Source organism: Etheostoma spectabile, chromosome 24 (genome assembly GCF_008692095.1).
Source record: "Etheostoma spectabile isolate EspeVRDwgs_2016 chromosome 24, UIUC_Espe_1.0, whole genome shotgun sequence".
NCBI lineage: Eukaryota > Metazoa > Chordata > Actinopteri > Perciformes > Percidae > Etheostoma > Etheostoma spectabile.
This window is the reverse complement of record NC_045756.1, coordinates 11,015,324-11,037,823: the sequence shown is the minus strand read 5'-3', so window position 1 is coordinate 11,037,823 and position 22,500 is coordinate 11,015,324. Positions and strand designations below refer to the sequence as shown.

Genomic DNA, 22,500 nt, shown 5'->3' with positions numbered 1-22,500 from the left:
TGTGTGTGTAGAACCTCCGTGAAGGGAACAGGCAGCTGGTAATAACTCAGGAGGCAGCGTTGCTCAGGAGCCCTGATGAACACATCCCAGACTCGCTCAGGTAACGACACAAATTATCATATTATATTATCACTTTATATCCAGAAAGGTTCTTTTTTTAAACTTAGTAGATGTATAAGAGATCTTCAACCTTTGATTATTTTCGTATTTCTGAATATTTAGTACTTATTACTTACTGTTACATGTCAAACGGATGTGTTCCACGCTAGAATTTTCACTTTAAACAGTGTTGAAATCATTTTGTCAGAAAGATATATTTATAGAGAACAATGGACCAAATGTACGCTCAATTTTGGATTTCAATATTTTTCAACTTTTGCATTCATTTTTAAAAAGTAAACTGGGAAACCTTGCACAATACATACATACATACATACATACATACATACATTCATACATACAGTACATATACATACATGCATACATACACACCTGGACTTAAATTAACACCTGGTCACTTTATCTCTTTAACACTGGACTCAACACTGACACTTTATTCATAATTGATGGTCTTTTATGTCTTTATTTGACGAATGTTCTTATTGGTCTAATTATTACTGTTATTTTGTTGTCTTATACTGTCTTTTTTTATCTTTTTTTTTTTTTTCTTTTTGCTAAACCTGCTGCTGGAATTTTCAATTTCCTACCCGTTTTCCTCAGGGTTCTTTTTTAATTTCCCAAAATAGCATGATTGATTCTACACAGCACTCTTTGACAAGTACACATCTCTACTTTCATTCATTTTGGGGTGTCTTGTTCAATTTTATAGCATTTGAAAAAAACATTGAAGTGGTTTTGAAATAGTATTGAGTAAAAGTTGACATATTCCAGTTTGTGATTATCCATCAACATCCACTCCTTTAATTTTAGTCTAAATAATTCCTAATTTCTGCTTTTCTAACTCAAACATTCGGTATAATTTCCTATAAATGAGGTTTATTGACCATAAATTCCAAAAACAACTGTAAAACTAAAGTTAATAAGTTAGTGTCACGTAGTGTTGAAAATATCTAGCATATCAAACAGTGAAAAAAAGCATCAAAAGTGTTGAAAAAAAGGGACAAAAACAGAATATAAACTTCAAAAAACGTTGCTAAAAAGCATCAACAAAAGTGTTGATTTTCAATTTTAACGGGAAGACAACACAAGGGTTAAATGACATCTTTACCGATCTAATCAAGTCATTATTTTATTCTGTTTGTGTGTGTGTGTGTGTGTGTGTGTGTGTGTGTGTGTGTGTGTGTGTGTGTGTGTGTGTGTGTGTGTGTTGTGTGTGTGTGTGTTTGTGTGATTAGGACCTATGAGCACGTGTCTGATGTGGGCCTCTTCCTGTTTAACGACGCTTTGGTGTTGACGCGGCGAAACGTGCATCACACACCGTTCACGTCGACTCACCAGAGCACACACACCTTCCTGGCGTCGGTGGCGCTCGCCAGCCTGGCCGTCAGAGAGATCACACACACACACTGTGAGCTTTTACCTTACAAGGAGTCCAGTAAATGTTGCCACAGCTTTGGTAATGTTCAGTAATCTCCAGCACGTGATCCTTTAAGTCCTCGGGCTTGTTGATAACGCCTGAAAATGAAAGGAATGTTATTGTCTTTGTCTTTAGATGTGTCCCACGCCTTTGTCCTGGACGGTCCCTGTCGGTCCTGGGTCTGCGCCACTGAAAGAGGCGAGGACAGAGAGCACTTCCTGTCTGCGCTGCGTTCAGCCATAAACTCGGCTCTGACAGGACATCAGTGACGTCACCTTGCCGACCAGAGGAGGTTTGGACACCACTGTTGAAAAAGTTTCACAAAACACCTTTTGGTTTTTCTGAGTCAACATTTTGAGGTTTTTGTCGCTTTCATTCAAGTTTTTCTGTCAAGTTTTTTTATACAAATTTTTTCCTGTGCTTTTTGACATTTTTGTGGACTTTTTTCTGCATTTTTGATGCTTTTTCCCACATTTTTAAAGCTTTTTTCAACCTTCTTTTATCGTCTTTTTTTTTTTTTTTTTTCAAATGCTACAAAATTCAATTTCACTCCCAAATTAAATTAAAGTAGGGGATTGATCATTTATCTTACTGAAGAGAGTTGTAGAGAACCATCCATGAACCATCCATGTTGCTTTTTGCTGTTGAGAATTTGGTTGAGAAAAAAAACAAATTTCTGATATTTTTAACTTTTTGAAAATGGGTCACATTTGACCCGAGGACAACAGGAGGAAAATGCAAAGAAAATCTTAAACTGCAGTTATTTTTCCACGCCTTGATAAGATGTAGAGCCGTAGCAGTGCTTCCAGTGTTTAAATGGTATTCTAGATGTTTCACCTCCACCTTAAAACCTCAGTTAAGTATTTCCAGAGGCAATCCTATAGTCCCAATAATTACTTAGAAGAAGAAGACATATGTTTTAATCCCACAGGGGGAAATTCAACTTTTTTGCTCTGTTGTTACAGTGTAAGATTACACACAGGCCCAAAATACGCACACATCCCCAGACGCACACATCCCCAGACCTACGCAGTGAAGCAAAATGGACAGATGACAGAGTCCATGCATGGTCCGTGTGGGGAATTGAACCGGCGACCCTCTGGGTTGTTTTACAGTGTGTTGACGTGTCAATCACAGCGGACATTAGAAAGAGCTTTGTGTGTTTGTGTTGTGTTTGCCAGTCCTGTTTTGTCCTGTCCTTTTGTTTTTGTGTTAAGTCGACGTGTGTTAAACAGTCTGTGAACATCATATCATATTTGTTGTTGGCACATTTGGTTATCAGTGTTATTAAAACCAAATGTTCCAATGCTATTTTGTCAACTTCATTTTTTTTTTTTTTTTGTATTGTCTTTGATTTTAAATTGTATTGGTGAGTTTATTTTTTTTTTCATTCATTAAAACTCTATTCATTTTTTATAATCAGATCAGACACATTTGTCTTGTTTTCAAGTATAAAAAAAAATCTTTATTGATAACCAAAAATAACACAAATGTCACATTTTAGAGCTTACAACTATCACAACGCCGCATTACAACACCTAACGGATACACTTATGTACATTATTGCCACTTATTTAAAACATATTCATGTGTTCCATCCCGAGAATTAGATAAATGTCATTATCTGAACATCTCCATGGATGAAGTCCTTAAAGATTAATACAAAGAAACCTTTTCTTTCAATGTCATAACACATAACATACGCACTGTTCTAGTATTACGCTTGAGTTGAAGTTCTTTTGATCACAGTGAAATCAAATTCCATCCAATCTTAAATGATGTGTAGGTGCATTCACTGCTAATACAGTACATCGTGTACACACTGAACATAGTGACAGAACATCTGGTGTATTTTGCAGTCTCCGGAGCACCACGGATGAGGATTAGGTAACAGTGGAACAGTTAAAAGATTACAAAAAGAATTACTGCACATTTTTAATATTTGGCTCTAGTTATTGTTGTTTTTCTTTGTTCGTTCCTTGTAAAGTGCCTTTTAAAGCTGTGTATAAAATAAATGTACTATTCTTATTAAGCTTTACTTTGACAGTTTCAATTTTACTATTACAATTTTATCTTGCAATCACCAGGTGGTCTTTGTGCAAAACACAGGGATTTTTAGATCTTTAGATATTCTATTTAACATGTGAAGTAACTATGAGGTTGATTTTGGTTTCGGTGAAACGTAAGCTGACATTCAGCTCTGAAAACATTTTCAGAATTAGAGTTTGCGGTTTGCTAGATTTGGGTTGTTGTTGTTGATGTGTGTTGCCGCAGCAGTGTGTGTGGGCTGTTCTCTCCCAGTGTGTGGCGGCTGAGTCTTGCTCTGCAGTCCCGGGGCTGATGCCGGGGTGGTTGTCACTTTCTGGGAGCCGGAGCCCTTAGGTTTGGGGATTCTTGTAGGTCCCGGTCGTCGGAATGCTTCGAGAGGTATCTGTGGGAAAACAGACAAACAAATGAAGTAAAGTCCGGCCATGAGTGGTGATACTGTAGTTGGAGGGACCGCACTGGGACTCACAGCCAGGAGAGGACGACTTGGGGGACAAAATGGGATGCACAGTCTACAGAAGAGGCTTGTATGCACACAAGACAAGGACCATCTTTTGGTTTCTACAGAAACCAAAAAATTGTTTCTAAAGATCTGATGCAATACTGATGATGACCACTAGATGGTGTCATATCTTTCATTTTATGGACACGGACAGTATATGACCCCAGTGCCAATCCACTTGCAATGATCCACTTGCACTTTGTGTTTTTGGAAGAAAAAAAATGATCCTATAGTAACAAGATATTGCTGCTTTGATACTACAATTGATATTGTTCTATTGTATTTTTTCAGTTGGTCCAATCGCAATTAAACATTGTGTTAATGTTCCCAGTCAAAAGGAGGCTTTTCCGTTCAAGAGGTTTTCTTAATTTGCTTGGGTTTTGTCTATTTGCATGTTTCATAAAAGGTTTTTTTTTGCCCCTGTCAGCCACCGTACTACCGCTTTGGAAAGGGATAACATATTCTGACATGTGTAATATGATAAACATTGTTCCTGTTTATCTTTTTTTTTTTGTCATTTGATGTCTTATAAGTGTGCTTTTTCCAAAGAAAAATTCAAATAACGTGAATTGTGTAAAGCTGCGACAAGTACTTGATTAATTAAGTCAAGTCAAAATAAAATTAATCAGAAACGATGGTTTAATAGAGGGCATTTTTCTCTATTTTCTGACATTTTACAGCCAGACCACAATTAATCGAGAAGCTAGGCAGAAGATGAATCAATAATAGAAAATGACACGTTAGTTGCAGCCCTATAAAAATTCATTTTAATCATTTTCCTCCTGAAATGTATTAACAACTCCCAATGGAAGATATGGCTGTATTGCAAATACATTGCTGTCCCTGATATAGCCCCAGTTTATCCCTTTATTATTAACAGTGTGAGCTCGTTGCTTAGAAACCAGTGCTTTTGCATGGCAAACAAGAACAGGAAACATCTTGGGAAACATCACATTTCTTAGATTCTTAAACAACTTACTGCTCCGCTTACTGTGTAATCACATTTCAATCAGCGTGTTTACATGTACAGCAGCGTGCCAGGAGACCGAGGTAGTATCAATCTTGGATCGGCCCTTATACTAGAAACCATATCCTGTTTACTGTGATAAGATGTTTCCACAATTATAAGTAACCTAAGAAACCGCACATGTACACTCCTGACTCATTTCTAGTGTGTGTGCAAATCCATGAGCAGGACATAGTCGTTTCTATAAACAGACATGAATTGTTATGAGCAATTATCCAAAGTACTTGTCGTCTAGGATGTGTTTCTAAGATGTTGGCCACAACGTTTTCCTTAAAAATGTCATCCATGTTTTAAATCCATCCTGTTTTTATGTAATGTATCTCTCTATAAATTATACATTTGAAAGAATCCAGAGACTAAATTACTCTATGGCGATACTCAGCAGGCAATTATTGTCTTCAAAGTTATCGAGGGATCTAATTGGCACATAATAATAGCTTGGTTCTTCCTTCTCCTCAGCACCTACTTTTTTTTTTTTTTGTGTTGTATTCTTGTCTTTTCTCCTTCTCACGCTGTATCGGATGCTGGTAACTTTAATTTCCTTGCGGGAGTCATCCCAAAGGGATTAACAAAGCTAAGTCTAAGTCTACTTTTGCAAAAGGTGACTGCATTTTCCAAAATGTGCTGACAAGATGCCCTTGCACAGCACCTCAGGGTGTCTATTGTGGTATTTCAATCATCTGTATGCCTTGTACCTGTTTGAAACACAAGAGCGTTTTGCAACAGAGACGTAGAGCTACCTCTTCGACAACGTGTGTCATCGCTGTGGTCCACACTTGAGCAGCAGAGTGAAACTGAAACGTTTCCATGAGTTTCATCACTTTATTCCCAAGCAACACACCAACCGTCCCGCTTGAGAAAAGAACTTGGACATGTTCATGTGCGGCTCGAGGTTTTTGAGAATTAACAAAAACCTGCAGTGAACTATAGCCTTAAATATTCATACGGGGTATAAATTTCCGAATAAGCAGGGGCCTTTTGCTCCAACGAAGGTAATGGGCCAGAAAATCTGCATGGGCTCCATGTCATGGGAGTGTTGTTGATTTTACATGGAAAGAGGCCTTAAAGTGCGGCTTTGTTCTCTCGGATCTCAGCAGTGCAGCATGAGTTCAGCTAAGTACTTCCTCTGCCCCGCGCGCTGCAGCAATGCCGGCCCCGGCTGTATCCATGGCAACCAAACACGAGGATTGTTTTGGTGGTTGTGTTGCAGTGGAGCACGGGCTACGTTCAGAGTGTCTGCCCTCTCACACGCAGTATGAAGTTGTTTAGAGAGAGGCCCCATAACGCTGTTTGATTTCCTTCCCTGGTTTTACTGTGCCTGTCGGCTATTATCATCGCTAAAAAGGTGGAAATCCGCTCTCGCCTACAGTGTGATACACAACCTGTCTCCCTGGCATGCAGTGTGTTAATTAGACTTTCTTGGCTGCCCTTTATTCACATCAGTAGCTGGCTGTTTTAAAAACTGCCTCCCAATGTTTGGTGGTTTTAATCAGCAGTGTGTGATTGCAACCCCACTCTCAGCCAACAGAAGCATCGCTGTGGGCTTTTCAGTGAAATACCCTTTGGCTTCCAGTGTGTCACTTGATACTCATTTTATCAGTCTGGCAAGAACACCGTGAGCAGATCTGACTTCCTTGGCTGAACCAGATGAGTGCAGTTTATGAACTGAGTATGTCTTAAGTGAGTCAGGGGGTAATTGAGGTCATAGACAGTAATCCCAGCTGCTGGATGCGTTCTCATGTGGTCCAATGAATAGCATCTTGTTTAGCCCCAGCGTCATTTCATTGTGCCCAGACTGCTTTGGATCTGGTTTCTCCAGCTGCGCTCCTTCCCACTCATTCAATTTAATGCTTGATTTATTCATCTCCTCCTTGTCACACTGGTGTGTGTGTGTAAGTGTATGTGTGTGTATTTGGGTTAGGTTCGGCACTTTCCTGCAACAGTTGTCTTGCTCCGTCTAAATGACACTGAGGACTTGGTACATAGGATTTTGGAGGATTTTTCAGCTCTCAGCTCTGTTCACCACAAAGAGACCCATCTGCTTGTTGTACAGAAAAGAGAAATCTCACATCTAATTCAAGCTTCTCTCTTCTTGTAAGCACTATATTGACTATGTTGGCTAGATATTGAGCTCATTTAGCATTCTGGATGTTTATGAAGCTAAGACACCAGCCACCCATTTCCTCCCCAGATATTTACAGTTTATAGTCACTTGCTGTGCATCCATTTTTTTTGGAACTATAATCCATCTGAAAAACTAACATTAAGTTTCTGATGTATGGTTGCTTGTGTATCAGTATATTATATAAAAAAGGGCATGCATGTGAAGCACCCCTGCAGTACATGTTCAGAACTCTGTGGCTTCAGACCATCAATGATAATGGGCACATTACCTATTCATATTTTTACTTTACTAATTTTATGACTTTGTTTTAGATATATTACTTCAAGAAAAACTGTGTGTCTAACATGTATTTTTCTTCCATTAGCTGTGTACTGAGACATGACATCAATGAATGTGCTGCAATAGATAAAATCCCCCCACATCCCTTCCATTGCTGTCTTTCAATCTCCGTCCCCTCATCATCTTCTGACCTTCTGCACTGATTTCATTTTAACGGATCGCACGTATGTGGTGATGTTTCCACTGTGGGTACATAAAACCACACGTAGAAGAATGCATATACATGGAGGAACATTCCTAAGTTGTACTGATGAATCATTGCGAAGGACACGATTCGTGGTGGAAAGCAAAATAAAACACGTTTTGGGTTACCCGTGAGACTTTCTGCTAAAAGACCACTGGAGTTAAAACTATCAACACATACATTAATGTTTCTAAGACCAAGACACTGTCTTAGGCCTTGGTGGAAGATTTGATGGCAGTGGTCTAAATAAGGGGCAACAAAGCACACTTTCTCTCGTTTTCTAGCACTATAAGCACTTCTCCTTTGTCATACTGTGTCAATCGCAGATGGATCATTGCCCCAGTGTTAAGCAGGGATTAACCCTTATGTTGTCTTCCTGTCAAAATTGAAAACCAACACTTTGGTTTGCTTTTTATCAATGTTTTTAACTTTTTCTTACGTTTTTGTCCCTTTTTCACTTTTGACGCTTTTTTTTCCCCAAAGGTTTTCATTTTTTTGACGTTAAACACTACTTAACACTAACTTATTAACTTTAGTTTTACAGTTATTTTTGGAATTTATCTTCAATAAACCTCATTTATAGGGAATTATACCTAATGTTTGAGTTACAAAAACAGAAATTAGGAATTATTTAGACTAAAATTTAAGGACTGTACAGTATGTTGAGGGATAATCACAGACTGGAATATGTCAACTTTTACTCAATACTACTTACTCAATACTATATTACCTGAAAGTAGAGCTTTGTGCTTGCCAAAGAGTGTTGTGTGGAATCAATCACCAATCAAATTACAATTGGGTAGTTAAAAAGAACATTACTATATAGGAAAATGTGTCAATATGACCCAAGGACAACATGAGGGTTAAGCATCTTACTCAAGAAAACATGGTGGACGACGGCCATGGTAAAATGAAAGTATAACCTTAATAACTGCTGTCTTAATCTGCTGCTAATTTAACTTGTCATTAAAGACCATAGAGAGATCAAATGGTCGGAATTTGTGTTTTCAGAAAAAGTTACGTTATTCACTTTTATGGGAGTTTAAAAATCTTTGGATCTCAGCTGAATTAGAGCCATGTTTTCAGTAGCGGAGAAATACAACTCTAATTCCAGCAAACGTTGCACTTTTTTTTCAGATTCACCTCCAACAACCGCTTTAAAGTTTCAAGGAGATTTTCTGTTGTATCATTTAAGACAACGCCTGCTTCACATCACGCTGGTTTTCATTCTCGGGGTCTGGGTTTCTCTGCGGTAGATGTAAGAATAAACTATGATCTCAGCCTATGATCAAGCAAGTGGGCACACATAAGAATCCCACGATCAAGTATAGGCACAAAGGTTTTTCAGACAACTCTTCCACTTGGGTATTATTTAATTAGGTCTAACAAAGTCTTGACTGAAAAAAAGTCATTACTTTTGACTAACTCAAGTGTTGAAAAGTTACTGTGCATGCACAAAAAAAAGAATCAAACAGTTCAATCTGAGCGCATTTTTCCTTCGATTATATTTTAATTTTACACATTCCAAACATGCTGGATTTAGTGAATAAATGAAATTGGCAAGCATGGATGACAAACTATAAAACATAACACTTATTTTTGCACACTTTAATTCTCAGAAAACCAAACAACTGAATCATAATGCAATATGTGTAATATGAAGTATAAAAACTGGTATGATACATCAGTGTGAATAGTCCGACTACATGGCAAATTGGCCACTGAGTACAATACAGTAAGTGCACATAAGTTAAAACCTGGTGTAATGTCAAATTAAATCGTCATTTCTAGTGCTTTCAAATGGTATTGTTTTCTCATGCAGGCAAACCATTGTTGGAACTTAATCACACAGAACCAAGCAAACCACCCCAAAATTAAAAGGAAACATTCAAACCTTAGTTTAAGACAAAAAAAATCAAGTAAAACAGACATGTAAATGTATCAGGGTATAGACTTGGGGTGTAAGGGTCTATTGTTATAGTGATGGGCAGGATTCAGTAACAAAGGATGGGATGGAGGGTTTGGGGGTGAGTTATCAGGTCAGTCATAGACATTACTTACTGTAATTTGTGATGGCCTTTCGATTGGGGTGGAGGTGGGCTTAATCATGATGCTACTTGTGATTTTGCTGTTGCCTTTGGCAGTCAGAGTGCTGCAATTCGCAAGCGCCTGAGTCCTTTGCTCCAGGAGTCCAGGTGTGTGGCATGGACTCAGTGTTTGCGACGGAGTGCTGATGTTCTGAATAAAGGGGCTCCCTAAGTGAATGTGGATTTTGTTGTCCTCCGTGGTGATGATGTTCGGCCCAGAGCTGTTAGACCTCTGGACCTGCCAGCTGCTTTGTCTTTCCGGGGTCACGCGGAAGACGGCGTGCCCTCCGACAACCTCCACAGGCTCTGTGGAGAGGGAGCGCTCAGGGGTGCCCGTTGTAACCGACACAATTTGTATTGGTGACATGGCTCTGTCTGGTGTTACAGAGCCACAAGAGTCTGGAGTAATTGCTCGTGAGTATGTAGCCATAGTGAAAGGTGATAGGGCCCTATCTGGTGAACATGGGTTGTCTGAGATTGGGGAACCTTTTGATTTTGTTGTTGGGGAATTGGATTTAGCAGTAGGGGATATGGAAGCATTCTGGATGATGGTAATTCTCTGTTTGGGTGGACCTCCACTTGTGGGTATGACGGCAGTGCTAGTGAATGACTGGGTGTTTTCTGTGGTTGGGCTGGTGATCTCTAGTGTTGCTGTGTTATGTCCGTGGTCAGGAGTCACTTTAATGTGCAGAGGCTGCCCAGGACTGTGGGTCAACACCACATCCCCGGGCTGAACGTGGGTGCCGTTCTGCCGTGGTTGCACTTTGCCGTTCACCTGACAGGGTGTGTTTTTAAGGAATGGTCCCCGAGCCCTTCTCAAGTTGTTTAGATTATTGACGTTGTTGATTAGAGAGGGGCTGCATTTGGTGAGCTGAAGCTCGTTGCTGTAGTTTGCATTTTCTTCAGCTTCGCTCTCGTCGTACAGCTTCCCGTTCACCACAGCGCGTTCCAGCGGCGCCGTTGTCTTACAGTTTGGAGACATGACGTCCAGTGGCTCTGTCTGAACTTCCTTGGTGGAAACATGAAGGTCTGAAAAGCGCCTTCCATTCATGCCAGGGCGAAGACTTTTGCTAAAGCGTCTGTATCTCTCAAGCTCTCTTGTGAGTGTCTCCATTTCTCTGGCCAGTTCTTTGTTCCTGACCTCCTGCTGGGTCAGTTTTCTTTGGAGTGTCGAGTGGTCAGTTTTCATGCGGCAAATGGACTCCTCTGTTCCCATGTATTCATGGATCTTCTCTTTCAGAGCTGCTACCTCTCTGGTCAAATGACTAGACTTTGCCTCCTCCTCCTTCAAGCGTTTATAAAGAACATGCTCTTGATTGCACTCCCTCTTTTCAGCCAGTTGGTACTTTGAAAGTTCTTTTCGGGATATTTCCAGCTCCTCCATCAAGGCTTTACCTTTCTCTTGTTCATTGTTGAATCTTTTCTCCAGTGATTCAAACTCCTCTGTTTTTAAGAGGTCACCTTCTACCACTTTCATGTCCTTTAATTTGCGTCTGAGGCGTTCAACCTCCTGGGTCAAATCCTTGACTTTGTTGTCTTCTTGTTGGAAGCGGTTAGCAACGGGTGATTTGATGTGCTCCTCTTTAGCTTTGCTTCTCACATATTCTCTTTCTATGTTCTCAAGGGATTGCAACCTTTTCTTCATCATATTGATCTTAGACTCCAAATCATTGCTCTTTTCCTCTTCGGCACTCAACTTGGCCTTCAAGTCATCCCTTTCCTTTGTAGCACCGCACATCTTCTCCTCCAGCTCAGCCTTTGACCTCAGTGCTTTCTTGCTCTCCTCAATTAGCTTCTCTGTGACCGATGTAACTTTGTCCTGCTCAGCCTGAAGCTTACCAGTGCTGTTCTGAACCTTGTTTTCCATTTGCTTTAGCTTTTCTGCCATTGCCTTTCTGTCATCTACCAACATCACTGTCAGAGTCTTTAACTTGGTTAGGTCTTCCTTCAGCGTCAGCTCTGTCTTTCCCAGTTGGCTTTCGGCAGCCTCCAGTTCTTTGACCCTGACTTTCAAGACTTCCAGCTCGCTGGTCAGAACCTTTGACACCGTCCTCTCCTTCTCCAGGTTACTTTTAAGTGCGTTGCATTCTTGTTTGCTCTTGCTGAATGCGTCCTCCAATTTCTCCAAGTCCATAATTCTGTGGTTCAGTTTATCAACTTCAGCCTTCAAACTCCGGCTTTGATTGGCCTCTTTCTCCAGTTTCTTGTTGAGGTCCCTGCAGTGGTCCTCCATTCTGATCAACTCTTCATCCTTTCCCTCCATTTCAAGTACCCTTTTCCGTAACTCTTCAAGTTCAGACATAAGGCTAGAGTTTCCACACTCACCACGGCTAATTTTGTCCCTCAGCTCCAGCAGTTCCTCCTCAGCTCTGCGCAGTGTCTTGTTGGTCTCCTCCAACTCATCAAGCTGCCTGCTGAGAGTTGACAGCTTCTGGCGCAACTGCCTGTTTTGGGCGTCCTCACTGGTCAATTTGGCAGTCATGGCCTCTTGTTCCTGATGGTATCGACCGGCTTGGTCACGCAGCTCAGCCTCCAAGCGAAAGACCTTTTGCTCCTCTTCCTGCAGACGGGCATTGGCTGAGCTCAGCTCCTCCTGGGCTTGCGAATCACTGGCACTCAGTTCTTGGACCTTTGCAGTTTGTTGTTGCAGCTGCTTAGTGAGACGCTGTTGTTCATCCACAACCATCAACGCAAATGACTTGAGTTTTGTCAGCTCCTCCTTCAGATTTGTGACCTTTTTGTTGTTCTCATCCTCCTTTCTTTCTTGGAAGGCTTTTTCCTGATCAATTAACACCTTCAACCTGTAAAACACAAAAGACAAACATGATCTTTGAGCAATTCAGAACTTGTATATGGACAGTTTATTGTTGCAAAATTGTTCCTGCATTTTCTAATAGTTGCACTCTTTACAATAATTTTTTTGATGACATCTTTCCAATGACATCTGGAGCAACACAAATTTTAAGCATTGATAAATCTAAAATTTCACTCTCCCCTTTGCTTATGCTATACATGAAAGATGCAAGAGAAACTCTTCACCCCCACTGGAATTACCCATTGGGCCCACTTCTCCAAGCACTGACACATCATAAACACTTTTATTTTCCCTGCATTTCTGAGGGGGACTAACATTTTTTATGTCATGGAAAATTTAACAGATCATAAAAAAACATTTACTTTTAACTCTCTCAGGTTGGCTGTCTGAAATACCTGTGGTTACAGTTTTTGATCCCTTGTTGCCAGCTAATTTTCCCATGGGTTGGAAACCAGAGTCCCTGCTGTAAATATTTGGCCTAGAGTTTATCAGTTTCAATAGTAACACATGGCCAATTAAGTCCTTTTGGGACATTATGGGAAATGAAAGACACAGCAATGTCATTGAAGTTGACCCCTGAAAATGATCTCACCAGACAAAATAAGCAATTCTGTAAAAGTGTATTTGTGACCAGGAATAAGTTGCCATTGTTTAATGGCAATCTGCATGCAGATCTTTTGGTTGATCAAACAAACTTTGTATTCAAGTGTAGAGTAGGCCTATGCTCAAAAAATACTTGACAGAGGCAAAATAACAATTGAATGGCGGCAGAGAGTTTAAAACAAGTCAGTTATACAAAATTTAAGTTGATTCTTTTGAGACTGCATGTGCTACGTACGTCATTTCTCAAACTTTTAGCTGACCCTTTCACCCAAAGCAACTTACAATTGCTATATATCAGAGGTTGCACACCTCTGGAGCCACAGTGGTTATGGGACACATTGGTTTAGTTATCGCAGTGGGAATTGAACCCAGATTTCCCACAGCACACGTACACAGGTCACCTGTTTAGCGTGTCAATCTGTTATGTTAATTATCACACGGTATTCAAATCATCTTTTAACCTAGCCATTAATCAAATTCCCCACCCCCATAGTTTTCTTGTGCACATATTTAACATCTAATATTGCGGTGATTTAGACTATGCAATTGCTACAACCATCAATACATCCTTCTCTGATTGTTTAAAACCATGCCATTTACTTCCCAAAACGTGACCGTTATAATAACACATATGTCTTTGTCAATTATGTGTCTGTATATTGAGCTTAAAATGTAACATAGTGTAACATATGATCTTTGTAGCTTACCGGCGTCTCCTCTTTGTGTGTGTAAAGGAAAGTTTGCCATGATTGTCAGGTTTAAATGACGCTATGACTTCCGGGGCAACAGGAAGTGACCCGGAGTTTGAGTAATTAATTTATTGGCCTTCAATATATTTTGTGGCTTTGTCAAATGTTAGCGTGAATCCTAAAAATAATATTCTGTAAATGTCTAGCTTAATAGTTAAATGAATTGTGGCTTTTTTAAGCCTTTATTGTCTAGTCACTTAAGCCACCCCTGTTTTGTACTGTGTTGGTATGTTCCAATTCCAGTGGCATGCTTCAGGCCTATATATACACTAGCAGTTTCATCTGCTTCAGAGAGCGGGAGGCAGGAGGATGCAATGTATGCAATCAGAGCAGTTATGGCTAGTTCAAAGGGCAATACGTAAACTGCTGTATTTTTGTATAATTTGACCATTTTAGACTCTCATCAATTTACTTGTTTGTTTTTTTATTTTATTTTAATTTTTGTATTATTGCCTTGTTGGCCTCAATTGGGATAAATAAAAAAATCCCGTCTTTCCAACCTCATCTCCGACTTTATGTGTGTTTTCACCTGCTCACCACTTCTCATCGACATCTTACCCTCAACGTGGATGTTATCCTGAAACGAGGAGCATTCGTGGCTAGTCTACAGTTCATTTAAAATCAATTATTGTGAAAATTCACCGCTCCAGAGTACAAACATCAAAAGGCAGTAACATAAAAACTAATTACAAAGGAGAGAATTTGATATTTATAGTTCCACAACTAGGCTACTTCTATTTCACTTCTATCTGAAATGATTTTAAGGTGCATTGCACGTGTGCCACTGGAGGCGGTTGCGTTGGGGTCAGTACATGTGGCACATGCATACATCACCAAGCCAGAGTGCCTACAGCCCCATGGGAAGGTATGTTATGACTGCTGTGTGTGCAGCTGCCAGGCATTTCCACACAGATGGCCCACTGGCATGGAACAATCCTTTAATTAAGGGGTTCCTCTACTATCAACCACCAACCCCCCATTTATTTCTTATACATTTAAAGGAATTCCCCCTGCTTTCAAGGGCAATTACAGTCCCACAGAGTTTATACAGAAATCCCCCCCCACACACACACAAACGCACACACTAATTCCACATGTACTGTACACTCGGATTGTGGGCCATGATGTAAGTGTGGAAGGGTGGGTCACTTCTCAGCAACAGTGGAGTGTGTGTCATTTCTTTCTACAGTAGCTGCTTAAGGGTGGTGGGGGGGGCACAAGTAACTGCATCCATGTGTTGGAATTAGCTCCAGACAAACAATGAAATATGAGTAAATTCATAAGATTCGTTATTAGTGTGGCTTGGGTAGATTAAGAGATGTTGGGTTTTATTGTGACCACGTTTCAAGAAGCAAATACACTTTTATTCTTAATTATGAATTGTGCTGTAATTGTCAATTTTGTGTGATCTGCATCCCGTTGACACACAAGGATGTGTCATTCAATCAGGTCAGGGTCATGGTATTATTTCAAAATACATTTTGAATAAACAAAACGTTTTTGTACTATAGTATACTTTGATACTTATATGCATGACTTTTACTTTTAGTATTTCTACACTGTTGCATTTAACTAAAGTAACATATCTGACATTTTGTGTTACAGTGCTGCTATATTAGGAACTGTGGTTTTTAACAGAACCTGTAAAGCAAACCCAAATCCCCTATAAAGTTTTTGTAGACTTCTTTTCATTTTAAGGTCTGAGTATTCCAGGTGCTCAGATTATTTCTCTCTCTAGCTTTGTTGAATTTAAGTTTGCCCTTGTGATACACCGGCTGCCAGAAGTGTTGTTCAAATATTTTAATCATCTTAACTTTCAAGGACTCTGGATAAGAAGTGTCATGCAAGGAACTTTATCTTAAAACGTGTTGAAAAATGACTTCTCTATTTCTCTGAATGGAGCGTGTGTGTAGAAACACTTAGTTGCTAAGTGAAACAAGCAGAAATCTCCCTTGGGAACTAGCTTGTCGCCTTTCATCACTGTTTATTCAATCTCTTATCTCAGTCCCCGCTGTTTTCTTTGTGATGTCGTCAGCCAAAATAGAAAGAGGAATGTACTTTGTTCCCTCGTAGGACTGAAAACTATGCCTATCACTCTGTTTTAAAATCTGGATATTAATCACATGTACTGCATGCTAGGGCATTTTTGTGCCAATATAGACAAATCCTTTGAGAGGAAACTACATGGCTCATATGCCCAAAACACACCCTCGCCTCACACCAGTGAAATCACTTCTAGCCCTTTATGGGACTATTACGCTATTCTCGATGTACTTTGTGGTACATAAGGAAATGTTGGTCCAGCTAAGTTGTTCCTGAACTTTTTCTCATCATGGACACACACATAAATGAGTATTTGGCCAACACAGACGCCACTAGACACTTTTTTTTGTTAGATATAATTTAGTGCAGACTTGCAAGTCTGCATAGCTGATGGGACAATAGATGGAGTGACCTTTGGTGAAAACATTATCCTGCAGCTGACCCTTACCTAATGCCGGCGACCAACCAAGCATACTTTAGTTAGTAGTAGTAGCTCAACTGACCAGTTTTAGTATAAGCATTTTCCATATGCGTTAAGGGAACACAAAAACATAACAGCTGATCTACACAGCATTTGTCCACATTTCCCTCCCCATCATGTTTTATATCGTTCGAGAACACAGATCCACACAGCTTAAAGGACATTATTTCGGAGGAATAAATTATAAAGTGCTGCGCAAATCTTTTGCCGTATCAGTTTCAATGCTATCAACGTTACAACGCAACTTACCACCCACTCTGCAGCCTGTACAACCTTTGCAACAGGCACCAAATTTAGAATGGTTTCCTCTAAAAATGGATGCATGACCACCCCCGCCGGTCATTAATGTGTCATGGAAAAATGGGTTGCGCAGAGTCATTTGGTGGGTTAGGGTGCCAAACTCTAGAGGGTTGTTTCTGGCTTGGTTGCAAATATATTTTTTGCCTATCCCTGAATTGTAAGCTAACATAAATACCATCAAAAAAAGAAAGAAAAGGAGCAGTCACACCGTTACAGCTTTACAGAGGGCTTTCCTCTCTGGAAACTGTGGCTCACCCGCTGCTTAAAGCTGTGTTACACATTCCATATGTCATTTCCTAACCACAAGTGATTAGGTCATGTATGTACGGACCAATTTATCCGGCACATACACACATGGCCACCTCCACTTTAACTTGTGAATGGTGGGCCAAATGCCCTCATGTGTGATCGAGTTTGAAGGGGGAGGACGCTGATGGATGCAGTGCGTGGACTGTATGTAAAGTCCACACAGGCTAAGTGATATGCCCCCAGAGTGCAATCAACATGTGTAAAATATGTAACTCTATTTATTAACTTCCTTGTAGTGGCAATAAGGTTAATGGAGTGCTGTGTTACCAAACTAGACCTAGATGTGATGTTGGTGTCCTAAAACAGGGGAATTGTGTATGAATAAATGATTATTCATTATTGATCATACGGTATTGCTAAAATGCTGAATGTGTATTATGGAACTGTTGCTATGTAAAATGCCCCATTCACTATTTTAACACCACATATATTTTTTAACTCAGAACACAGCTGCTGTTTAATCTGCTGTAAATGTCATTAGTTTCTCATTTTGACAAAGATTTTTAACAACCACCGTCCATCAGAGAAGACAAGAAATATATTAATCTGACAATAAAAAGCCATCAAAAGTACTTCAAAAATACTTCATGCTCACTACTTTGGTTCTGTCCAAAAAAATTAAATAATGGTCTGACAGTATATATTTAAATGTAGTATAATCACAGTATATGTGTAATGTAGTGTTTGCCATACTGTCTTTTTGTTGGACTATAATCATGGGATGCCACATGGTCCTCGTACTATTTATCTTTGGTATCTTGTGCGTGCAAAACTAAGTTGTCAGTATTTCTACGATTGTGTTACCTTGACAAATTCCTGCCCAGTAAATTTGTGGAGAGATAAATGTGACATGCTCAACCTCACATTCTGACACAACTGAGATTCATTACTGACTAAATGGTTCTCATCTTTGGTCAAGGTTGACAATGGCAGACAAATCGTTATCTCCTTTGCATGTTAGAACATTCTTCAGTTTCTGAATGAAATGGGATATTACCCTGACGTGATACAGTCCCTTGCTTTTAGACATTAAAAGAGGTTCCCACCATAGTTGACGTACAGATTAAACCATTTCAAAAATTATTTACATCTTTAGATCTTTTTTCTCGGAAAACAAAATGATTCTACTGAGTTTTCAACTTCTTTGACCAGTTGTTTAAAATATGTGATCCTCAAACGTTTAAGATAATTCATAGTACCTATGCATAAAATAAGTAACTCTACACTGTGAAACAGAGTATTACAAAGTACACTAGAACACCAGCACTAAAGTATAATAACTTTAACATCTTTACGTCTCCAAGCCAATCCAGAGATTCACTTTTAAGCGTTTCAAAGTGTTTTTTCTTCAAATTGAGAGTTTTGGAAGTAATGTTAAGTGTGCCTACCTGTGCCGAAGGCTCTCCCGGTTTCACTAAGCTAATTATCTTGCCGTACAACACCCGACCCTCAACTCTTCCTCTCTGCGTGTGTCTGACTCTCTTAGTAGCTGTAATGTGGGCATTCCTGCAGTCAGTCCAAACAATAAGGGATGTGCTCCCTGCCTATGGACCATTACATCATCAGCATGTCCTTATATGGAGCTTTGCATTGCAGAGGCTCGCAAGAAGGGGGTGTGCTTGCTCTCATGTGTAACTGTGTGGTGTGTGTGAGTGTTTAAGCGAGTCTCCAAAAGTCCCTGTTTAACTAAAGGATATGGCAGAGAAGAGGGAAAGGTATTTCTTGACGTATGTGACGTGTGAAATATCTGCCTTGTCTGTCACTGCTCCGGAGGCAGGGCAGTAGGTGAAGAGAGACGAGGAGTTGGAGTTCCAGTATTTCCTTCTGGCTCTTGTCAACACAAGTCATCGGCTCGCAAAGTTTATTAGACAAATCTCGGATAGGGGTTTGTCACTGAGACCAATGACGAAGAGCAAGACAAGACGTGTAACACGTATGTTTGACGTGTGATGCGGTTCTTCACAGCCCGCCTCTGACAGTGGCATCACCCTGCGGTGCGTCCTCGTGCATATTTACGTGGTTGGTCCTAAAAACCATAAACAAAAGATGTATTCACACCTGGACTCGCTGTTCCTGAAATCTCTCAAAATTGGGAACTGTGGTATTATTTTTGATACTGATCTAAATTTTGAAAACCACATCACCAATGTCACCAAAACAACATTTTATCACTTAAAAAATATATCAAAACTTAGAGCGTTCATTTCACAAACTGACTCTGAGAAACTGGTGCATGCATTCATCTCAAGCAGGTTAGACTACTGTAACGCTTTATTTGCTGGATTAGCCAAACAATCAGTAGGACCCCTCCAACTCAGCAGCCAGAGTCCTTACACGTACATATAAAACATGGACACATTGTGGACACAATTTGGACACATTACTCTGGTACTCAAATCACTTAATTTGCTCCGGGTGCAATACAGAATCACTTTAAAAATCTGGCTAATAGTTCGAAAGCACTTAATGGTTTAGCTCCACAATACATCTGTTTTTTTCACTGATCACTACCCCATCAGGCCTCTCAGGTCGTCTACCCAGCATCAGGTCCAGGTCCGGTGAGGGGGCCTTTACTGTGGTCCTGCTCTCTGGAACAAGCTGCCTGATGACCTGAGGTCCATCGCAACACTGTGTCCACAATGAAAAGCTAACTCAAACATTTCAATTCCCTCAGGTATTGTTTAATGTGTGTGTGTGTGTGTGTGTGTGTGTGTGTGTGTGTGTGTGTGTGGTGTGTTGTGTGTGTGTGTGTGTTAGTGTGTGTGTGTGTGTGTGTGTGTGTGGTCTGTTACTACTTCTATTCATGTTGTGTTTTAATGTGCACGCTGTTTGTCATTGTAAAGCACTTTGTGAATACGTGTAATGAAAAATGAAAGGTGCTAACAAATAAAATTGGCATTGACATTTTCATCTTTTCTCTCAACATGGTCCCTTACACAGGCTCAATTCATACCATTCTTCACAGTGACAGTAAGTGCAATATGTTAGTATACATCATAAAAGTACAGTGTGCATAAAAGTATTATTATAATATAAATTATTGTTATATTCAAGTGTCTAAAAATAAAAAGAACTCATGCAAAGAGGTCCCTTTTTTGACCTTTTTTAGTATTTTCTATCCAGAAAATCATTTGAGATATGGATTCTTGCCAACAACGAGATAAGAAGATCGATACCACGCTTGTGTCTGTACGGTAAATTTGAATCTAGACCTAGGAGAAAGAATGAATTGAATTTAATTCATATCTCCATATCCATGTAAATACCAAAGTGTACAACTTTCAACACATTGCACTTAAGTACAGCACTTGGGTGCATTCACTTTACTTCCCACTACTGGTATAGAGATCATCTTGCAGCCAAAACTGTGAGTATATCTGAGGCGAGGGTTGGGCAGTTAACACCTGTGGGTGTAAAAGTGGCTCCACAAACACAATAATGGATTTTCATAGCTTCAACCAGAACTCAACTTCTTTATTTTCATTATCAAATTCTCAGGCTATAACTGGTGACTAAATCCACCTTTTAAAAGTGTTAACCTATTGTGATGGGAGCACATTTTACAGTGAGGTTATTGCTTAGCTGTCAAGTGTTTTTATTGTTATGAGAAAATTGTGCCCTGTTTATTGAAACAATGGGACCTGTGGCACTGCATGGTGTGGAAACATATGGTCAACTCAAGTCATTATTTTCTGAAAAACACAGCGCAAGAGCAGCAGGATCATGTCGCCTGACATGCAATAAGACAGCAAATTAGTCACATAAACATATCAGTCAATAAAAACGGTGTTCTGTCACTGTGTGCGTCCAGGCAGTATGTTGCAATTCTAACCAATCCCAGCCATATAACAAGGGCAAGACTCTTCCTGTCTCAGGTCAATTAAATGACATTTCATCATGGCTTCACAGTGGCTGAGGTCACTGTTTCTAAAAGTTACGAGATCAACTAAGCTGATGGACGCGATGGATTTGCTGGATTCATTTAAAGTTGCACTTGGCTTAATGACTCAACATTTTGAACATTTGCCAAAAACTACGCAACACAATTACAAGTCCCTTGTTGTCCCCTCTGCGCTATCATTAACTTCCAGCTTCAAAGGATGTTATCCAACATCAGACATACAATAATGATGGGAAACCAGGCTCTACTAACCATCCTTACAAACTTCTGGACAGATTCAAGTGCAGAAATGTAAAACAGAAAGCCTCCTTCTCTGGCCAACAGTGTCCTCCAAGCAAAACTTAATTAGGTGTTCTCCAAATGTTGAGGAACAAGACAATGCCAGCGTACACACTGGGACTTGAAGTTGTTTAGTGGCAGATGGAGCAGCTTTCGTGAGTCGCAGCAGGAGCCAGACACGACTCGCAAATTCCTAAAAAGAGGTAAACTGAAAACATGTGGCCAGACGACTTATATAAAAACTAGCAATTAATCACAACCATTTTGAAGCTTGGATGGCCAGCTTGTGCACACAGTGCCAAGAGAAGCCAAAGATAGCATTTTTCGTTCAGGAACTCGCCATGTTGCCTGTGCAAACACACCCAATTTGATTTTGTTTGGAGAATACTGCAAGACTTAAACTTGTCATTTAACCCTCGTGTTGTCGTCCCGTCAAAATTGAAAAGCAGTTTTGTTGACGCTTTTTATCAATGTTTTTAACTTTTTCAGGTGTTTTTGTCCCTTTTTTCAACACTTGACGCTTTTTATCGATGTTTTTACCTATTTTCTTATGATTTTGTCCCTGTTTTTTGATGTTTAACACTAAATAACACTAACTTATTAACTTCACTTTTACAGTTACTTTTGGAATTCATGGTCAATAAACCTCATTTATAGGAAATTATACCTAATGTTTGAGTTAGAAAAGCAGAAATTAGGAATTATTTAGACTAAAATTAAAGGAATGGATGTTGATGGATAATCACAGACTGGAATATGTCAACTTTTACTCAATACTATTTCAAAACCACTTCAGTATTTTTTCAAATGTTATAAAATTGAATGAGAAACCCCAACATTAATGAAAGTAGAGATTTGCACTTTCCATAGAGTGTTGTGTGGAATCAGTCATGTTATTTTGGGGAATTAAAAAGAACATTGATATAGGAAAACGGGTCAATTTGACCCCAGGACAACATGAGTGTTAATACAATGAACACTGGGATGGGGTAGACCTTTCTTTAAGCACCTTATGGTAATTGTTGCATGTGTTGTTGACAGCTAAAGGCCAGGGGATCAGAGGCTGGAGGAGTTGGGAGCCCAACCAGAACGACATGGTGGAGCTCCCTGCTGAGACAGAAGTATCGCCTCTTTCTCGCTTCTCAAAGAAACCGGTGCCAGTGAAAGTACGAC

The 22,500-nt window shown here is 39.8% G+C and overlaps 2 protein-coding genes across 7 annotated transcripts in view; one reads left to right on the top strand and one right to left on the bottom strand.

Moving 5' to 3' along the window:
• ect2l (epithelial cell transforming 2 like) overlaps positions 1–2,558 on the top strand; it is a 14,518-nt gene extending 11,960 nt beyond the window's left edge. For both annotated transcript variants that reach the window (XM_032506295.1, XM_032506294.1), the window contains exons 19-21: positions 12–100; positions 1,356–1,528; positions 1,673–2,558. In XM_032506295.1, coding sequence (XP_032362186.1) covers positions 12–100; positions 1,356–1,528; positions 1,673–1,806 — 396 coding nt within the window. In that variant the 3' untranslated portion in view covers positions 1,807–2,558. The remainder of the gene's footprint in view (positions 1–11; positions 101–1,355; positions 1,529–1,672) is intronic.
• Positions 2,559–3,604: 1,046 nt separating this feature from the next.
• Positions 3,605–22,500, bottom strand: part of filip1l (filamin A interacting protein 1-like) — a 77,260-nt gene continuing 58,364 nt past the window's right edge. For 4 of the 5 annotated variants that reach the window (XM_032506288.1, XM_032506291.1, XM_032506290.1 and 1 more), the window contains exons 5-6: positions 9,822–12,648; positions 3,605–3,968 (exon numbers count right to left, since the gene is read on the bottom strand). In XM_032506288.1, coding sequence (XP_032362179.1) covers positions 3,756–3,968; positions 9,822–12,648 — 3,040 coding nt within the window. In that variant the 3' untranslated portion in view covers positions 3,605–3,755. Of the gene's footprint in view, positions 3,969–9,821; positions 12,649–18,535; positions 18,683–22,500 lie in introns of those variants that run through there. The other variant, XM_032506293.1, reaches the window with a different exon arrangement.